This window comes from Chaetodon auriga, chromosome 3 (assembly GCF_051107435.1).
Source record: "Chaetodon auriga isolate fChaAug3 chromosome 3, fChaAug3.hap1, whole genome shotgun sequence".
Taxonomy (NCBI): Eukaryota; Metazoa; Chordata; class Actinopteri; order Chaetodontiformes; family Chaetodontidae; genus Chaetodon; species Chaetodon auriga.
Genome location: NC_135076.1, coordinates 10,856,550 through 10,870,068, shown reverse-complemented (window position 1 = coordinate 10,870,068; position 13,519 = coordinate 10,856,550). Strand labels below are relative to the sequence as shown.

Here is a 13,519-nt window from a genome sequence, read left to right as displayed (position 1 = left end):
TGGCCATTTTAGGGGTACAGGTATAAGGATGAGTCATACAAGATGCGTGCCTTTCCTCTGTTTGCAGGACTGTTGCAGCAGAGGTCAGGAAGCAGATAGCTGGCCAGTATGGGGGCTCCCCACAACTCTTCAAAAACCTCAATGTTGGCACCACAGCAAGCAACACGGTGAGTAATCTCAAAGACTGTTGAAACTGAAATATCATTGACTGACGCCTTGGTTCATCATGCTAGTGTGACAGCTGCTGCTGCTGCATTGTTTGAAAACAGAAAAACAGCCAGCCTAAATTGCAATGTCAGTGTCTGTACTCTCATACTGTTGATTTTTCACATTTTGCCAAATGAAATACTGGTGTCTGCTATGTTGGGAAAACAAACACATGAGCTGAAGCATCTGCTCATGTGCCTTTATGGCATTGGCATGAAGAAAACTCGACTCTAAGATTTCTGGGTTTTGGCATTCTTAATATTTTGGCACATCTCACTGCTGTTCATTAATGTGCACTTCAACATTTTGTAGATTTACAAGATTTGAGGTATATGTTAGACATCTATCATCAAGCAAGTGCAGTATTTTAACAATAGGGATACATGCTGACATCAGTCTCTAAGTGTACTGCAATACTGCAACCTAAGACGTTTTCTGTCGAGTTGGTCGTTATTTGAATGGCTGCACAAATGTTGTTTATGTCTTGCTAAAGACCATGAGGGATAACCAATGATTGGCCTGTTCACCACATCCAGTCTCTGCTGCAGAGTTTCTAAGGTTACGTTTGCATGATGCCAGACTGTGTGTTTGTTAAAGGGGTAGTGCCAACTGTCTGTCAGCAGCCCTGAGCTCGAACACCAGCAAATACTTCCCCTCTCCTCCTTAATTAGGCTACAGTTGGCCTTTAATTAAACTGTGAAAGGTATTTGTGTTCAAATTCCTCGAGAGGGACAGAGAGAGAAAGGACAAACACACACACACAGACACACACGTACACACACATTCAAACTTAGACTGAACCCGCTGAAACAAAGAATCTCCCTGGGTTCCTCACTTTAGAAGCAGACTAACACCCATGAAACCATTAGTCTAAGCTTGAAGTAGCGCACTAATCAGGTTGCTTGATTTTTCTGTTTGGGATGGAAAGATGATCTTTAAGCTAGAACTGCTGTCTCAACAGAAATAACAGAAATTACCTCATATTTTTGACCTGTTGGTGCTGTACTTGGTGCAGATTCATAGACTGACTAATAACCCATAACTCTGCTGCTTTCCTCCGGGGTTGTATGGGGAATCAATCCCCTGAAGCCTTTACTAAAAACTAGTGACTTTAAGACTTTACCGGGACATTTATGTACAATAAAAATAAGAGGTGCAGACAGAAGAACTGAATAGCTGACTACGTCTTCACAGCTAATTAACTTTTCCCATCTCCCTGATCTCTCCCTCCTGTTCCTCGCCCACCAGGTTCCCCTCACAGAGGCTGTGGAGCCAGTGGATTTTGAGGAGTACCTCATCACTCACCCTCCCATCGTTGAGTCAGGTCCCCTGAGGGATCTGATTGAGTTCCCCCCAGATGATATTGAGGTCATCTACACACCCAGGGAGTGTCGGACAGTGGCACAAGCTGTCCCAGAGGAAGGGTAAGGCTGCTCTTTAGTTAAAATACAGTAGGTGGTAGTAGCTGGTGTAGAGGTAGATACAATTTTTACAGTTTTTTCTTGTATAGGAGCATTTTGAATATTGTGTAGGACCTAGAGAACCTAGCAAGTGTTTATAAAGCGAATTATTCATATTAACTGTATTATAGAAAGCCTATAACATTTTTTAACAAAGATCTTTCCTTATTCTTTTTGGACTAGTGGAGGTTATAATGACTTAGTAAGGCTTTTTTCCAAAAGTTTGCGAACTAGTGCTGATGTGTCACTACACGGCATTATGAGAAAAGTTGGTGTATATCTCTGTCATGTGATGTGTTCTGTAAGACTTCATTATTGCTGTTTTTAATTATGGCAGCACATTTTTTAAGACTTGAGGCTTGATGTCATTACTTACTGTAGCTGTTTCAGAAGAGGCGGTGCAAACACTGCACGTGTACTTCACTGTACCAGAAAGATTGAATGACATCAGTCATCAGTAGCCTGTCATCTTTCTTTGCTTAGACTAATGCATTTAAAGCCTCACTCTTGCTATTAAGATGAAGCTTGTTGGATTGATTGAGTCTGTCTGGCTGCAGGGACACTGATGCTCATGTCAGAGATTGTGTCAGATCCTACACAGAAGACTGGGCCATCGTCAACAGAAAGTAAGGCTTCACTTTGTCTGATGCTTTTAGCTCCTGATTTCACTTCTTAACTCTTCAAAACTGCCATTATATCTGTAAAATATTATTACTAGGTTGACCATAAAGAATAAGTTAATGACTTCTTGCTCACTCAGATACCACAAGCTTGGTACGGGCTTTAACCCCAACACTCTGGACAAGCAGAAGGAGCGTCAGAAAGGCCTGCCCAAACAAGTGTTTGAGGCTGATGAGATGCCAGACAACAGCAGCTACCAGGACGATCAGGTAATAATCATCAGTCGTGAAAAAATTTGTCCTAGGTTTGGATCTCCTCTTGAAAATGTCCGATTGGTGATTCAAAGATATTTGGAGGACCATTCTGATACAAGAGTTACCAAAACACTGTGTGAGTGAGTTGGTGTGCCTTTGACTCTCATTTTTTGGGGTTTTCCCTGTAGGATGATCTGAAGCGGCGGTCGATGTCCATAGACGACACCCCACGTGGCAGCTGGGCCTGCAGCATCTTTGACTTGAAGAACTCTCTCCCAGATGCCCTCCTCCCTCACCTCCTCGACCGTGCCCCCAATGAGGAAATAGACAGGCACAACGAAGAGCAGCGCAAGGCCAACCGCCACCGCGAACTCTTTGCTCTGCACCCCGCCCTTGATGAGGTAGAGTGTCCCTTTACCTGTGCTGGAACTATTTATACTAATCACATGCCATTTCCGGTCGATTTTATCGTTTTAACAACAGCTTTGTTTTTTTCTCAGTCCAAGTATGCTAGTGAACTCAGTCTTTGTGTTTGAAACCAGTTCCAGGATTTCAGTAATTAGCTTTGGAATGAATAAATTTGCAGGATTATGAGTTAAGTGTGTTTTTTAAATTCACTAATTGACTGATTTTACTCTGTGATCTTCTGTGTGAATGTGTAGGAGGAGCCCATTGAGCGCCACTGTGTGCCTGAAGTACCTAAAGAACACTTTGGCCAGAGGCTACTCGTCAAGTGCTTGTCCTTGAAGTAAGTGGTAGACAGCCTTTTTTTTTCCAGAAAAAAAAAAAAAAAGCATTTTAGCTCTTTTATTTAACTGCTGCTTTCTGCTGACCCGCTCCTTTTTCTCTCCCCTTGAAGGTTCGAGATCGAAATTGAACCCATATTTGCTAGTTTGGCCTTATATGATGTCAAGGAAAAGAAAAAGGTAAGCTGTTATGCTTTCCTCGGTGCCTCCACAGCCCTGAGTTGTAGGGTCACTTCTGCAAACCATTAAAATTGTTGGGAGGCCAAAACGAGTTTGATGAGTGGACTATAAAATTTTATGTTGTGGCCCTGTTATGCTTGTAGGAATGCAGTTAAATCATACAGTGGAACTATGTATCTATCTGAAGAAGACCATCCACTGCTGTTCTTTGCACTCCTCTTTAGCTGACAAACACTAGAGGGTAGCAGTTGCCTTGATAAGTCGATGTCTCATAGATATTGCTCTTCACAGCAGGTCCATTATTTCACAAGTGGGTCATTTGTCGCTGAAATGGTATCATGTTTATCAGCCACCATGAGCAAAGGTTGCAGTAACACAGCCATTCACTCAAGAATTCTGATTTAATACTAATGGTTGTCAATCTGTGGCCGCAGTGTTAGATTTAACATTTCTGCTCTGATCATGCTATACTTACCTGTGTGTCTGTCTGCATGTGTTCCTCAGATATCAGAGAACTTTTTCTTCGACCTAAACTCTGAGCAGACAAAGGCAATGCTGCGTCCGCACATTCAGACAGCAGCCATCTCCACGCTGGCACGCTCTGCCATATTCTCCATCACCTACCCGTCCCAGGATGTCTTCCTCGTCATTAAGGTCAGACGTTTATGACATCATTCCCTCTTTTCAAGTCTTGTTTTGCAAATAAAATACCACCTTGTTTTAAGAAAAGTATTTAACACAAGATAGTATTAATCCAAGAAGAGACCCTCATCCTTGTAGCCTTTTCTCTTGTGAATGTGACAGTAAAAGATGATTTAGTTCCTGGTCTGTTTCTGTTATAAAGATATTGGGAGATGCTTTCAACCTGTTTATTTTTTTCATTGTTATTTCCTTCATGGTAGCAAAGCTGGTTACACGAACCATTGGAAACTCCTGTAGGTTTAACCCTGGATGACACAATATAAATGGACTTGAAGAAACCTGTTAGCCTAATAGCATTAAGGCTACACATATCTCATAATGCAGTGCTCTCTGTAGGAACGGTGTCACCCTGCATTCATAACGCATATTTGATGTTGTGAGTGGAAATACAATAGGACCATTTCAAATATAAGAGGGTGTCCTCTTAGATGTGATCAATGCCATAATTTAAATACAGTCAGCTGGTATTTGACAGTCAGTCTCTGTCCTGCATGATCACTTTTACTGCTGTGCGTGAGGGTGGTGACTGAAGGTGTGCTTTGTCCTCAGCTGGAAAAGGTACTGCAGCAAGGTGATATTGGAGAGTGTGCTGAGCCCTACATGGTCTTCAAAGAGTCTGATGCTGCCAAGGTATGATAACTGTCAACTGGATGTTGAATGGTGCATGATTATTCTGAGGTGTATTGCTACTACACTGTACATTATGTTTTAGGTTTATAAATATGTTCTCTTGTATCGGTTATGATCAAATTGAAATCTGCATCCCTGTTACCGGCAATGCTACCTTTTTTTTTTTTTTTTTTTGCAGTGTACAGTCACATTCAGTTTCATGTTTCTTGTTTCATATGACATCTCAAATAAATGTTTTTTTGTCGTAGAATAAAGAGAAGCTGGAGAAGCTTCGCAGCCAGTCAGAGCAGTTCTGCCAGCGTCTTGGTCGCTACCGCATGCCCTTCGCCTGGACCGCCATCCACCTGATGAACATTGTGAACAGTGCTGGCAGTCTTGAGAGAGACACAGAGCTGGAGATGAGCCTCTCAGGTCTGACGTTCTTCTAACACAACACAGTATCAAGTCATTATCAGTCACAGTGTGGAGGCAAAAACAGCTGCAGTTAATGTGCTTATGCTCCCAATCACTCACAGCCTCATTGTCACATATAGTTATCGACCCTGTGCCAGAGACCCTGCAGTCACGCATGAGGCTCATGAGCATGTCAATACATTAACCTCACTTTAAAATCTTTATCTGAAAACAACCTCCCAACAACAAACAGAATGAAAGGCAAATTTAAACAGAGAGAAAAACATCCAAAGTTTCCAGCCATATTGATCCGTGTTGTGCTATTTTGAGTTTGACCTTTGGTGTTTGTTCAACCTTTAACCTCACAAGGTAACTGACCATGGTGGTGGCCTTCTTGTTGCTAGGCAGATCAGAGAAATGTATGTATTCTGTCTATTGGACAGAAATATGGGATTCATCTCTGAAAGAAAAAGCTGTCACTGAAAACAAAAGTGAAGGTTTTTGCTTTATGAAAGATTTTGCTTTATTATTTATTTTTTTTTATGCCTGTGTTCAGAGAGAAAAGGCTCATGGTCAGAGCGGAGGAACTCGAGCATCATGGGAAGGCGGTCCCTGGAGAGGACCACCAGTGGAGATGAGTCATGCAGTCTGACTGGCTTTAGACCTGCAACACTTACCATCACCAACTTCTTCAAACAGGTCACATACACCACACACAAGTCTGAAATATATGTATTTCATGTACATCTTGGGATACACCCACTATTTGGGATATTTTCTACAGTGTTCTGCTTTCTGTTTGCAGTTTTTAATGAAGTTGTCATATGCTGCACATTGTGTTTTAGGAGGGGGACAGACTCAGTGATGAGGACTTGTACAAGTTCCTAGCTGATATGAGAAGGCCTTCATCAGTGCTGAGGAGACTCAGACCCATCACAGGTACACACATGGGTTGAGCGTTCTTTGATTTCTTGCTTCTCAGGCCCATCTCTAATTAACATCATGATTCACTTAAACTGCTTGGAAATTTGAAGATATGAACCCCTGGTCTTTAAATTCATATTTCTCTTTTTGTTTTTCTTTACCTCCTTGTACACGCACTCTCTTCCTATTATGTCCTCTGTGACTGTCACCACAGCCCAGTTGAAGTTGGATATTTCTCCAGCTCCAGAGAACCCCCATTATTGCTTGACCCCTGACCTTCTGCAGGTTAAACCCTACCCAGACAGCAGGGTGCGCCCCACCAGGGAGATCCTGGAGTTCCCTGCCAGGGACGTCTATGTGCCAAATACCACGTACAGGTACAGGAAAAAACATTTCTTTCCAAGTATATATAGGTTGCAAAAATACAAGCTTTTCAAATTTAATTTTAAAGCACATTGAATTAATCAATTTGAAATGTATTTAAACATAGTCCCTTTGTCTTATGTTGTTGTGCATTGTTTCATGTTCATTGCCTTTTTGGAAAGTAGTTATCCAAGGGGAGGGATATTACCACTACCTGTTGTTTTTTGGAGAATTGCAAGTACTTATTAGAAAATCTAGGTGGACATAGGCAAATGGCACATACTTCATGAGCTGAATTGAAACATGTGCTACATTTATTATCATTTGGTGAGCTAAAGATGACAACCTCAGTCAAACACATCTATTCAAGCTTTGCACAGTGATGACTGACACTGGCTTGTTAATGTTCACCTCATGTCTGCCAGTGTCCTGCATACATATCCCATCTGAACAAGTGCTGCTTTTGTCGAGAGATGTTTTTATTACCATACGTCGCTGCTGACACGGTCTTGCTACCACAGTTGGCAGATGGCCAGTTGCCTTCCTCTTGTAGATGAATAATGCCAATACTTATTGTTTGGTATTCTTATCTATCACAACGTTTTCTTGAAATTTATTTGATGTATACTCTTTGAGGTCATTGAACCCGGAGCAGTGATTCCAGGTTACTAAGCTTTATCAAGTAAATCCATTTTAATAAGCTGTACAAGTGGGCTACAGGCCCTGAGCTGGAAAATTACTCTTCTTTTATACTTTGAACTACCACAGATATTATTGAATGTATGCTGATTGTACTGTCGCAGCATGAAAGCATGCAATGCTCATTTGTAGGGACCGTGCTGAATTAATATGCTGTTATACTGATTCTAATGGCAGCCAGTACTTCATCTTACATATAGTGCTAAGTTTACATCAAGTCTTTGCTTTTGTTTTCTTCCTCTAAGATTTTACTTGATTCATAACAGAATTATTGATCACACTATAAAAAATGTAGTCATGTTAGACAGTCATGATTTTATTTTGTCTACATAAATATGATTTGTTAGAGCACACAGCTACTTGTCAGGGTGACGTGTTAGTATGAAGCACATTTACAGTACAGTTAGTACTAATAATGGACAAGAGTCAATATGACTCAATAACATAGGAAATATGCAGAAATGGTGTTTTTCTAAGAATACCAGCATAAATCAGGTAATAGCATGAACATAGATTAAATACTTTACAGAGTAAAAAAACATAGAACAAACAAAGGGAAAAACCTCATCAGTATGCTGAAAAAGCTTTGAATCTCCAATATTCTGTACCTCCTGGGAACATGCTTTCCTTTCACATTACAAAGGTAAAATTGAAATAGCTAACACAGAAACTGTCAAAATACACTTAAGTTCACTGAAACGATAGCCAAGCAGTGTCAGTTATGGAATTACCATAGTGCCATAGTTTTTTCTTTCTTTCTGCTGCAGTGCTGTGACATTTTGCAGCCAGCACTGAATCAGGTTACTGATGTGGATCAATATGTCCATTTTGCAAGTGAATGCAGATGTTGCATAATGACAATTCTACTGTCCCTGTTGGATCAGACCCAATAGGTTAATGACCTGGTGGCATGGTTGCATCATTGTGACGGTTAAGCATAATCCGGGTTGTGACACTTTTGGCCTATTATCTGCTGTTCAGCACCAGCCTCGAAGGAAACGAGGTGAGGAAGCAAGTGGCTTAATGTTGCAGATAAAGAATTTGAATGTTGTAAACATATGAAATGTCTGTTACTTCACTTTCTCCTCCTATAGAACGTTTTGACTGAGCGTTAGAAATCAGTGTTTGTGGAAAATGCGAGTGGTGTTGTAAAAGAAGGTACGTGTTGTGAAGTTCAGTCGAAACTTTCAGCTGGACGTGCTGGTCGTACAGTGATCTTGGTCATCTTCAGGGAATATGAGGGCCCTGTGCCAGGCTTCCAGTGCATGCCCTTCCTTCTCATTGAGCGTCCCTTTGCCCTCAACCACAGATATCTCCCATTAAGGTTTGTCTCTCCGCAGGCATTGAACCACCAACCACCTACCAAAGGGTCAGGATACAAGACACAAGTTATGTAGACTTGATCTTTACAAGTTGTTTTTAACAGAATGACTTGTTTCATAAGTGTCAGCTGGTCGAACTGTTTACCTGTGTAATTGCGAGCGCAGTTGGAGTTTCGATGGCTGTCATTGTTTCTGTCTTTTGTGGAGAATCTCATTCCAGTGCTGTGGGCCATGGCATCAGGCAGGTCACCAGAGAATTGGCTGACATGAAGGGTGTAGTCCTTTGAGGGACCCTCCAGTGAGAAGTGGTACTCAGCCCAGTGCTGCTCTTCCTTCCAGTCCTCCAAATCAATACGCAGGACGTAATCTCCCTGCTGGGTTAAACTCTGGATCTTCTTTAAGCCCAGCCAGAAATCCTCTGCACACACACACACACACCAGTCAGTTTTTATCTTGTTGGGATTGTTTTTATGTGAACTTTTTTTTTTCACTGTATTTCAATTAGCAGGACACCTCCAAAGGTTGTAGATTTCATTTCATTAATTACATTTAATTTCATTACATACAAAATTTGCAGACTCTGCCTTTTTTCTGGTATTGATCATTTCTCTCACACAGCTTTTTTATTCAGTAATTTAACAGATTGTGCTTTGTAAGCTTAGAGACAGCCATCTTTAATCAGATCAGACATGCCTGTCTCTGCACTTACTTCCATTGGCCTATGGGACATTGCACCACGAAACTGTAAGGTGTAATCATCAAGTAGACAGTTGTGAAAGAAGGTTGCAGTTAAAATTCATGCCTGCAGGAGCCATTATTTTGAAATATGGCTTGACTGCATCAATACGTGGCTGTTTGAGCCTGTGAGTTCTGCAGAGAAAGTTGCCAAAATTTGGTGTGTACTCAGACAATACAGGAAGTCACTTTGTCAGTTCACAACTGGTATTTAATAATTACTGTTTCCTGTTACCAGGCCTACAGGAAGTAGTTGGAAATGTAATTTTTAAAATGCATTTAATTATTTTAGTTAAGCAGCAATGTAGATGAGACATAGTAGGCACTTTTTGAAGTACATGTAACACAGCCATTTTTTTAGTATGCCCTTTAAGGATTATTAAATCATGTGTATTTATTACAATTGAGGAAAAAGTCTAAATCAAAATCTTTTGGCAAATGAAACCAGTACTCACTTTCCAGATCTCCAAAGCCTGTCTCATACTCGTTCCATGTCTGGTCAAAATCCACTGAACCATCGACCCTGCGTTGGATGACAGTTGAACCTCCGTCTATAGAATGGTTTGGAAACACATTTCAAGTCAAGTTTCGGTTGTACAAGCCACACAAAGGTTTACACAAGGATCAGGAAGCGTCCTTATCATACTGGAGGTGATGTCAGTGGGATATCCACCTCATTGTCTGCCCTTTTGGGTAACCTGTTCCTGTGGCCGTCTCGCTTGATAACCGTTTGTTTTTTGTTTCTTGCCCCATGCCAGTGCCTCTGATTACAGAAAGAATTTTTATACACTGTCAGAACTGGGATTGCTGTAGTGTCACCCACCTGAACCCATTTCACAGTAAACGTTGAAAGGTTCAGACTGGTTTGGCTTGATAACATAGATCCCGCTGTTTGCCTCTCCTTTGTTAAACAACTCACTGCAGTCCGTGGACAGGTCTGAAACACAATGAAGAAAATCTAAATGAAGGCATCCAAATTTCCCCAAACCTTTGCTTTCTCCTTTTATTTTAAGACATTTCATATTTTATTGAAGGATTTTGAATAACTGACAACACATTTGAAAGAATTGTACCATTTGTGACCAGGTCAGTTGAGTTTCCCGTCAGATATTCAAACATATCAGAAGCTGAAGTGTCTGAATCCATTGGCTTATCGGCTGTATCTTGAAAACTGTCATCGCTTATCTACAAGAGAGTGCAAATTAATGAGCAGTGTTTAAAGTATGTTGTCAGCCCCAGAAAAAGCAGAGTTCCCCTCCCCATATTCATATTTTGTTCCCATATTAATCAGAAATAAAAGACAAGATGTCATGAAAGCTTGTTGAACAGTTCTCTACCTTTTCCTCCAGATTTTTAATCTTGCTTTTCTGATTGTCAAGCTGATCATGCTGCTCCCTCACAGCTTTCAGCAGATTGGTGATTGTTTTCTCTTGAGCTTCAATCACCTCCTAGAAAATGTCACAATAAAAACATTTTTATATTACATATAATGATATGCAGTAAAAGAAATCACATTGAGCTAATATTGTGATTTTGATATGTCATGATTTTAGTTGCAATGATAATTTTTGCATTTCATTTTCACTGGAAAAAAAATCAAGATCATGTGATTTTTTTTGCTGGAGTATTAACTGATTAACTGTTAACTGTTCAGCCTTAACATGTTTCAGTTTCAGAGACCAATTGTTGACTCCCCTAAATTGAACAGATTTCTAAGAGTTGAGCATGAAAATATTTTTTTCATTGGTGGGTAGAATTGTTAATTCTATCAGTAACAAAATGCCAACCAAGAGAACACAAAATTATTTTGTTAGTAGTTATTTTGCTTTTCTTCTGCCGGTATACATTTGCACATCTCTCAAGACCACGTGTCCCATACACTGTATTTTGACAGCATCTAAGTGCAGTTGGAAACGATAATGTGACAGATTGAAACATTGTTTATCAATAATCATTACAGTAATACAGCAGTAGATCATGGTCATTTTAACAGAAGTGTTACCAGGTAGGCTTATCTTGGGACCTATGCTCTTTGTCTAAGACCAGTTTAAGTGGCATGCTGGTTGCTGTTACCCAGTGTAGTAGAGTTCATAAAATGCATTTCCAACTCGATTGGAGGGGTACTTTTAGTGCAAATTTAATTTGTTCGCTTTTCCTTTGATTTGCACATATTGTCCACTAACTGATGCAATCTTAAAAAAGGAGCTTGGGTGAATTGCTTCAACACGTATCAGCTGCTTACCTTGAGGGTTGTAATTTCACTAAGCTGGTCAACAGGGACCATGCTCTGCGACAGTCCCTTAAGCCTCTCCTCGAGGTTCCCCACCTTGCTCTGCAGCAGTGTTCGCTCCTGCAGGATGCCGTTGATCTTAGAGTTGATTTCCAGGGACAAGTTCTTGATCTCCTCATTGTTGGCTTTCAAGAAATTGGTGGTCTTCTTCAGCTCCTCCTCTTCCTCCTTGATCTCTGAGGTGACCACTGAGAGCTGGTAAAAAGAACGGTCAAAAATGTTCAACTTTTGGAAGATGTCGTTGATTTGGGCTTTGGTCTTGTGGACAAACTCCCGTAAACTCTGGCCCAGCTGCAGGAGGCCGTTTGCAAGTAGGCGGACATCATCCAGCATGGCAAACCGAGACTTTGCCTCAGTTGGGCTTGGCACTGTGGTAAAAGCCTGAGAGGGCATGGTGGGGTACTCCTGTCTACCTGAGGACTCCACAGGAACAGCAGCAGCAGAGCCAGCTAGCAGCAGCAACAGGCAGAACAGCTTCATCATGACTTTCTTGTCCAATCCTGGATTGTGGAATATTTTCGAACACAGTGTGTCACTCCTCTGGCTTTTCTTGACTTTGTGCTCTTTTCGATGGTCGTTTTCTCCCTCTGCCTAGAACCTAGACTTACTTGCTGTTTAAATGAAGTGAGAGCTGCAGGCTGCCCTGTGTTATATACTGCCCTCTCAGTAGAGGAGGGGGGGATTAGCTGATCATTAAACCCTACTATGTTTTAGCTCTGTACCCTACCTCCTCCCAAATCCCCCCCGAGCCCTCCCTCTCCTGAACAAACAAATCACAGCAGTGAGCAAATGACATATACATCCCCCCCTTCTCTACTACCCATTTAACCCCAATCCCCTCTCCATACCACACCCTACCCTGTTCTCCATCTGTGGTGCAGAGCTTTAGCTGATCAGCAGAAAGCCAACAATGGCCATCACAGGTTTTTGATGGATCGTCAGTCTGATCAATCTCAAACCTTATAACCCTGCACACACTTGCTCTGATTGATAATACTGTGTGTAATTAATGCTGTTGGGGTTGATTTAGCATCCTGCTGAATCAGCCCAGCACCAGGCTCCCTTCCTCTCTCTCCCTCCTTCTCTCTCTACATAGGGAGGGGAATGAGCCTGTCATCTTTGCCAGGGTTGAGCTTCTGGGCATGAATGATGTTGGAGAGTTTGGACAGTGTGTACTCATCATCTCATTTTTATTGCTCAGCCTTGTCATTTTTTTTTTCCAAGTTTGTCATGCCTTGTGTGATATTTTTCAATGCCACCAAACATGAAATGGAGAATATATAGTTTACTGATTAGCTTGCAGCTTTTAAATGAATGTTCTTGTGCGGGGAGTCCTGTCGTAAAAAACAATCTTTATGGAAATTTCTTAGTAAGTTGTTTCACACAGACTTGAAATGTTGGTGAAATATGCCCACCTTCAGCCAGAGAGGGAGGAGGAACTAATCAGTGAAATGACTTGGTGTAGTATTTTTTAATTGGAATATAAATATTTATACTTTTGGCAGTCTTAACTGTGTGGTTCTCAACCTCTAACGTAAGCTTGTCCTGTTATGTGTGTGAAAAAAGCCTTCCAGACTGAAGAATTGCTGTGTCAGGCCGTCATTGCATTTTTGGATAATCAAAGCTTGAAATTAGTTCTTGTTCATACAGGCATGTATACATTGAAAATATCTTGTTTGCAACTTTTGTGGAATTTTGCTGTTTGTTATATTCTCAGTGTTCAGCAGATCAATCACTTTAAATGCTATCAGAAGGTTTTCGGTTTGATTCCTGGCCTTGGCATTCTATATGTTGAAGTATCCAAACTTCAAACTTTATTTATTTATATGGCACTTTTCATACTTAAAAAGCAACACAAAGTGCCTTACAGAGGCTAAAAACCTTGGGCAGGATAGTGAACCCCAAATTGCTGTGTGCCTGAATGGTTAATGCTTGTAACGAGCAGGTGGCGTAGCTGCTGTCGTACGAATGTGTGTGTGAATAGGTGAATGCA

At 41.1% G+C, this 13,519-nt stretch overlaps 2 protein-coding genes across 25 annotated transcripts in view; one reads left to right on the top strand and one right to left on the bottom strand.

The window, feature by feature from the left end:
- dock7 (dedicator of cytokinesis 7) overlaps nt 1-13,519 on the top strand; it is a 47,564-nt gene that overhangs the window by 3,525 nt on the left and 30,520 nt on the right. For all 24 annotated transcript variants that reach the window (XM_076724185.1, XM_076724177.1, XM_076724172.1 and 21 more), the window contains exons 2-14: nt 68-167; nt 1,456-1,631; nt 2,225-2,293; nt 2,428-2,557; nt 2,731-2,943; nt 3,205-3,290; nt 3,402-3,468; nt 3,973-4,122; nt 4,720-4,800; nt 5,049-5,211; nt 5,750-5,892; nt 6,039-6,132; nt 6,332-6,494. In XM_076724185.1, the coding sequence (XP_076580300.1) occupies nt 68-167; nt 1,456-1,631; nt 2,225-2,293; nt 2,428-2,557; nt 2,731-2,943; nt 3,205-3,290; nt 3,402-3,468; nt 3,973-4,122; nt 4,720-4,800; nt 5,049-5,211; nt 5,750-5,892; nt 6,039-6,132; nt 6,332-6,494 (1,635 nt within the window). The remainder of the gene's footprint in view (nt 1-67; nt 168-1,455; nt 1,632-2,224; nt 2,294-2,427; nt 2,558-2,730; nt 2,944-3,204; nt 3,291-3,401; nt 3,469-3,972; nt 4,123-4,719; nt 4,801-5,048; nt 5,212-5,749; nt 5,893-6,038; nt 6,133-6,331; nt 6,495-13,519) is intronic.
- On the bottom strand, nt 7,471-12,147 carry angptl3 (angiopoietin-like 3). Its single transcript, XM_076722772.1, has 7 exons — nt 11,479-12,147; nt 10,574-10,684; nt 10,310-10,421; nt 10,060-10,173; nt 9,692-9,787; nt 8,647-8,919; nt 7,471-8,538 (listed from the first exon to the last, which is right to left on the bottom strand). The coding sequence occupies exons 1-7, from the start codon at nt 12,007-12,009 to the stop codon at nt 8,354-8,356; spliced, it is 1,422 nt and encodes a 473-aa protein (XP_076578887.1). The 5' UTR covers nt 12,010-12,147; the 3' UTR covers nt 7,471-8,353.

Bases quoted from the DNA above. Each gene is read 5' to 3' on its own strand.
- angptl3 (XM_076722772.1), bottom strand. From the start codon at position 12,009: ATGATGAAGCTGTTCTGCCTGTTGCTGCTGCTAGCTGGCTCTGCTGCT. The intron at 10,422-10,573 runs GTAGAGAACTGT...ACTCTCTTGTAG, and splicing joins TTAAAAATCTGGAGGAAAAG to ATAAGCGATGACAGTTTTCA. The intron at 9,788-10,059 runs GTGGGTGACACT...ACCATTCTATAG, and splicing joins TTACTGTGAAATGGGTTCAG to ACGGAGGTTCAACTGTCATC.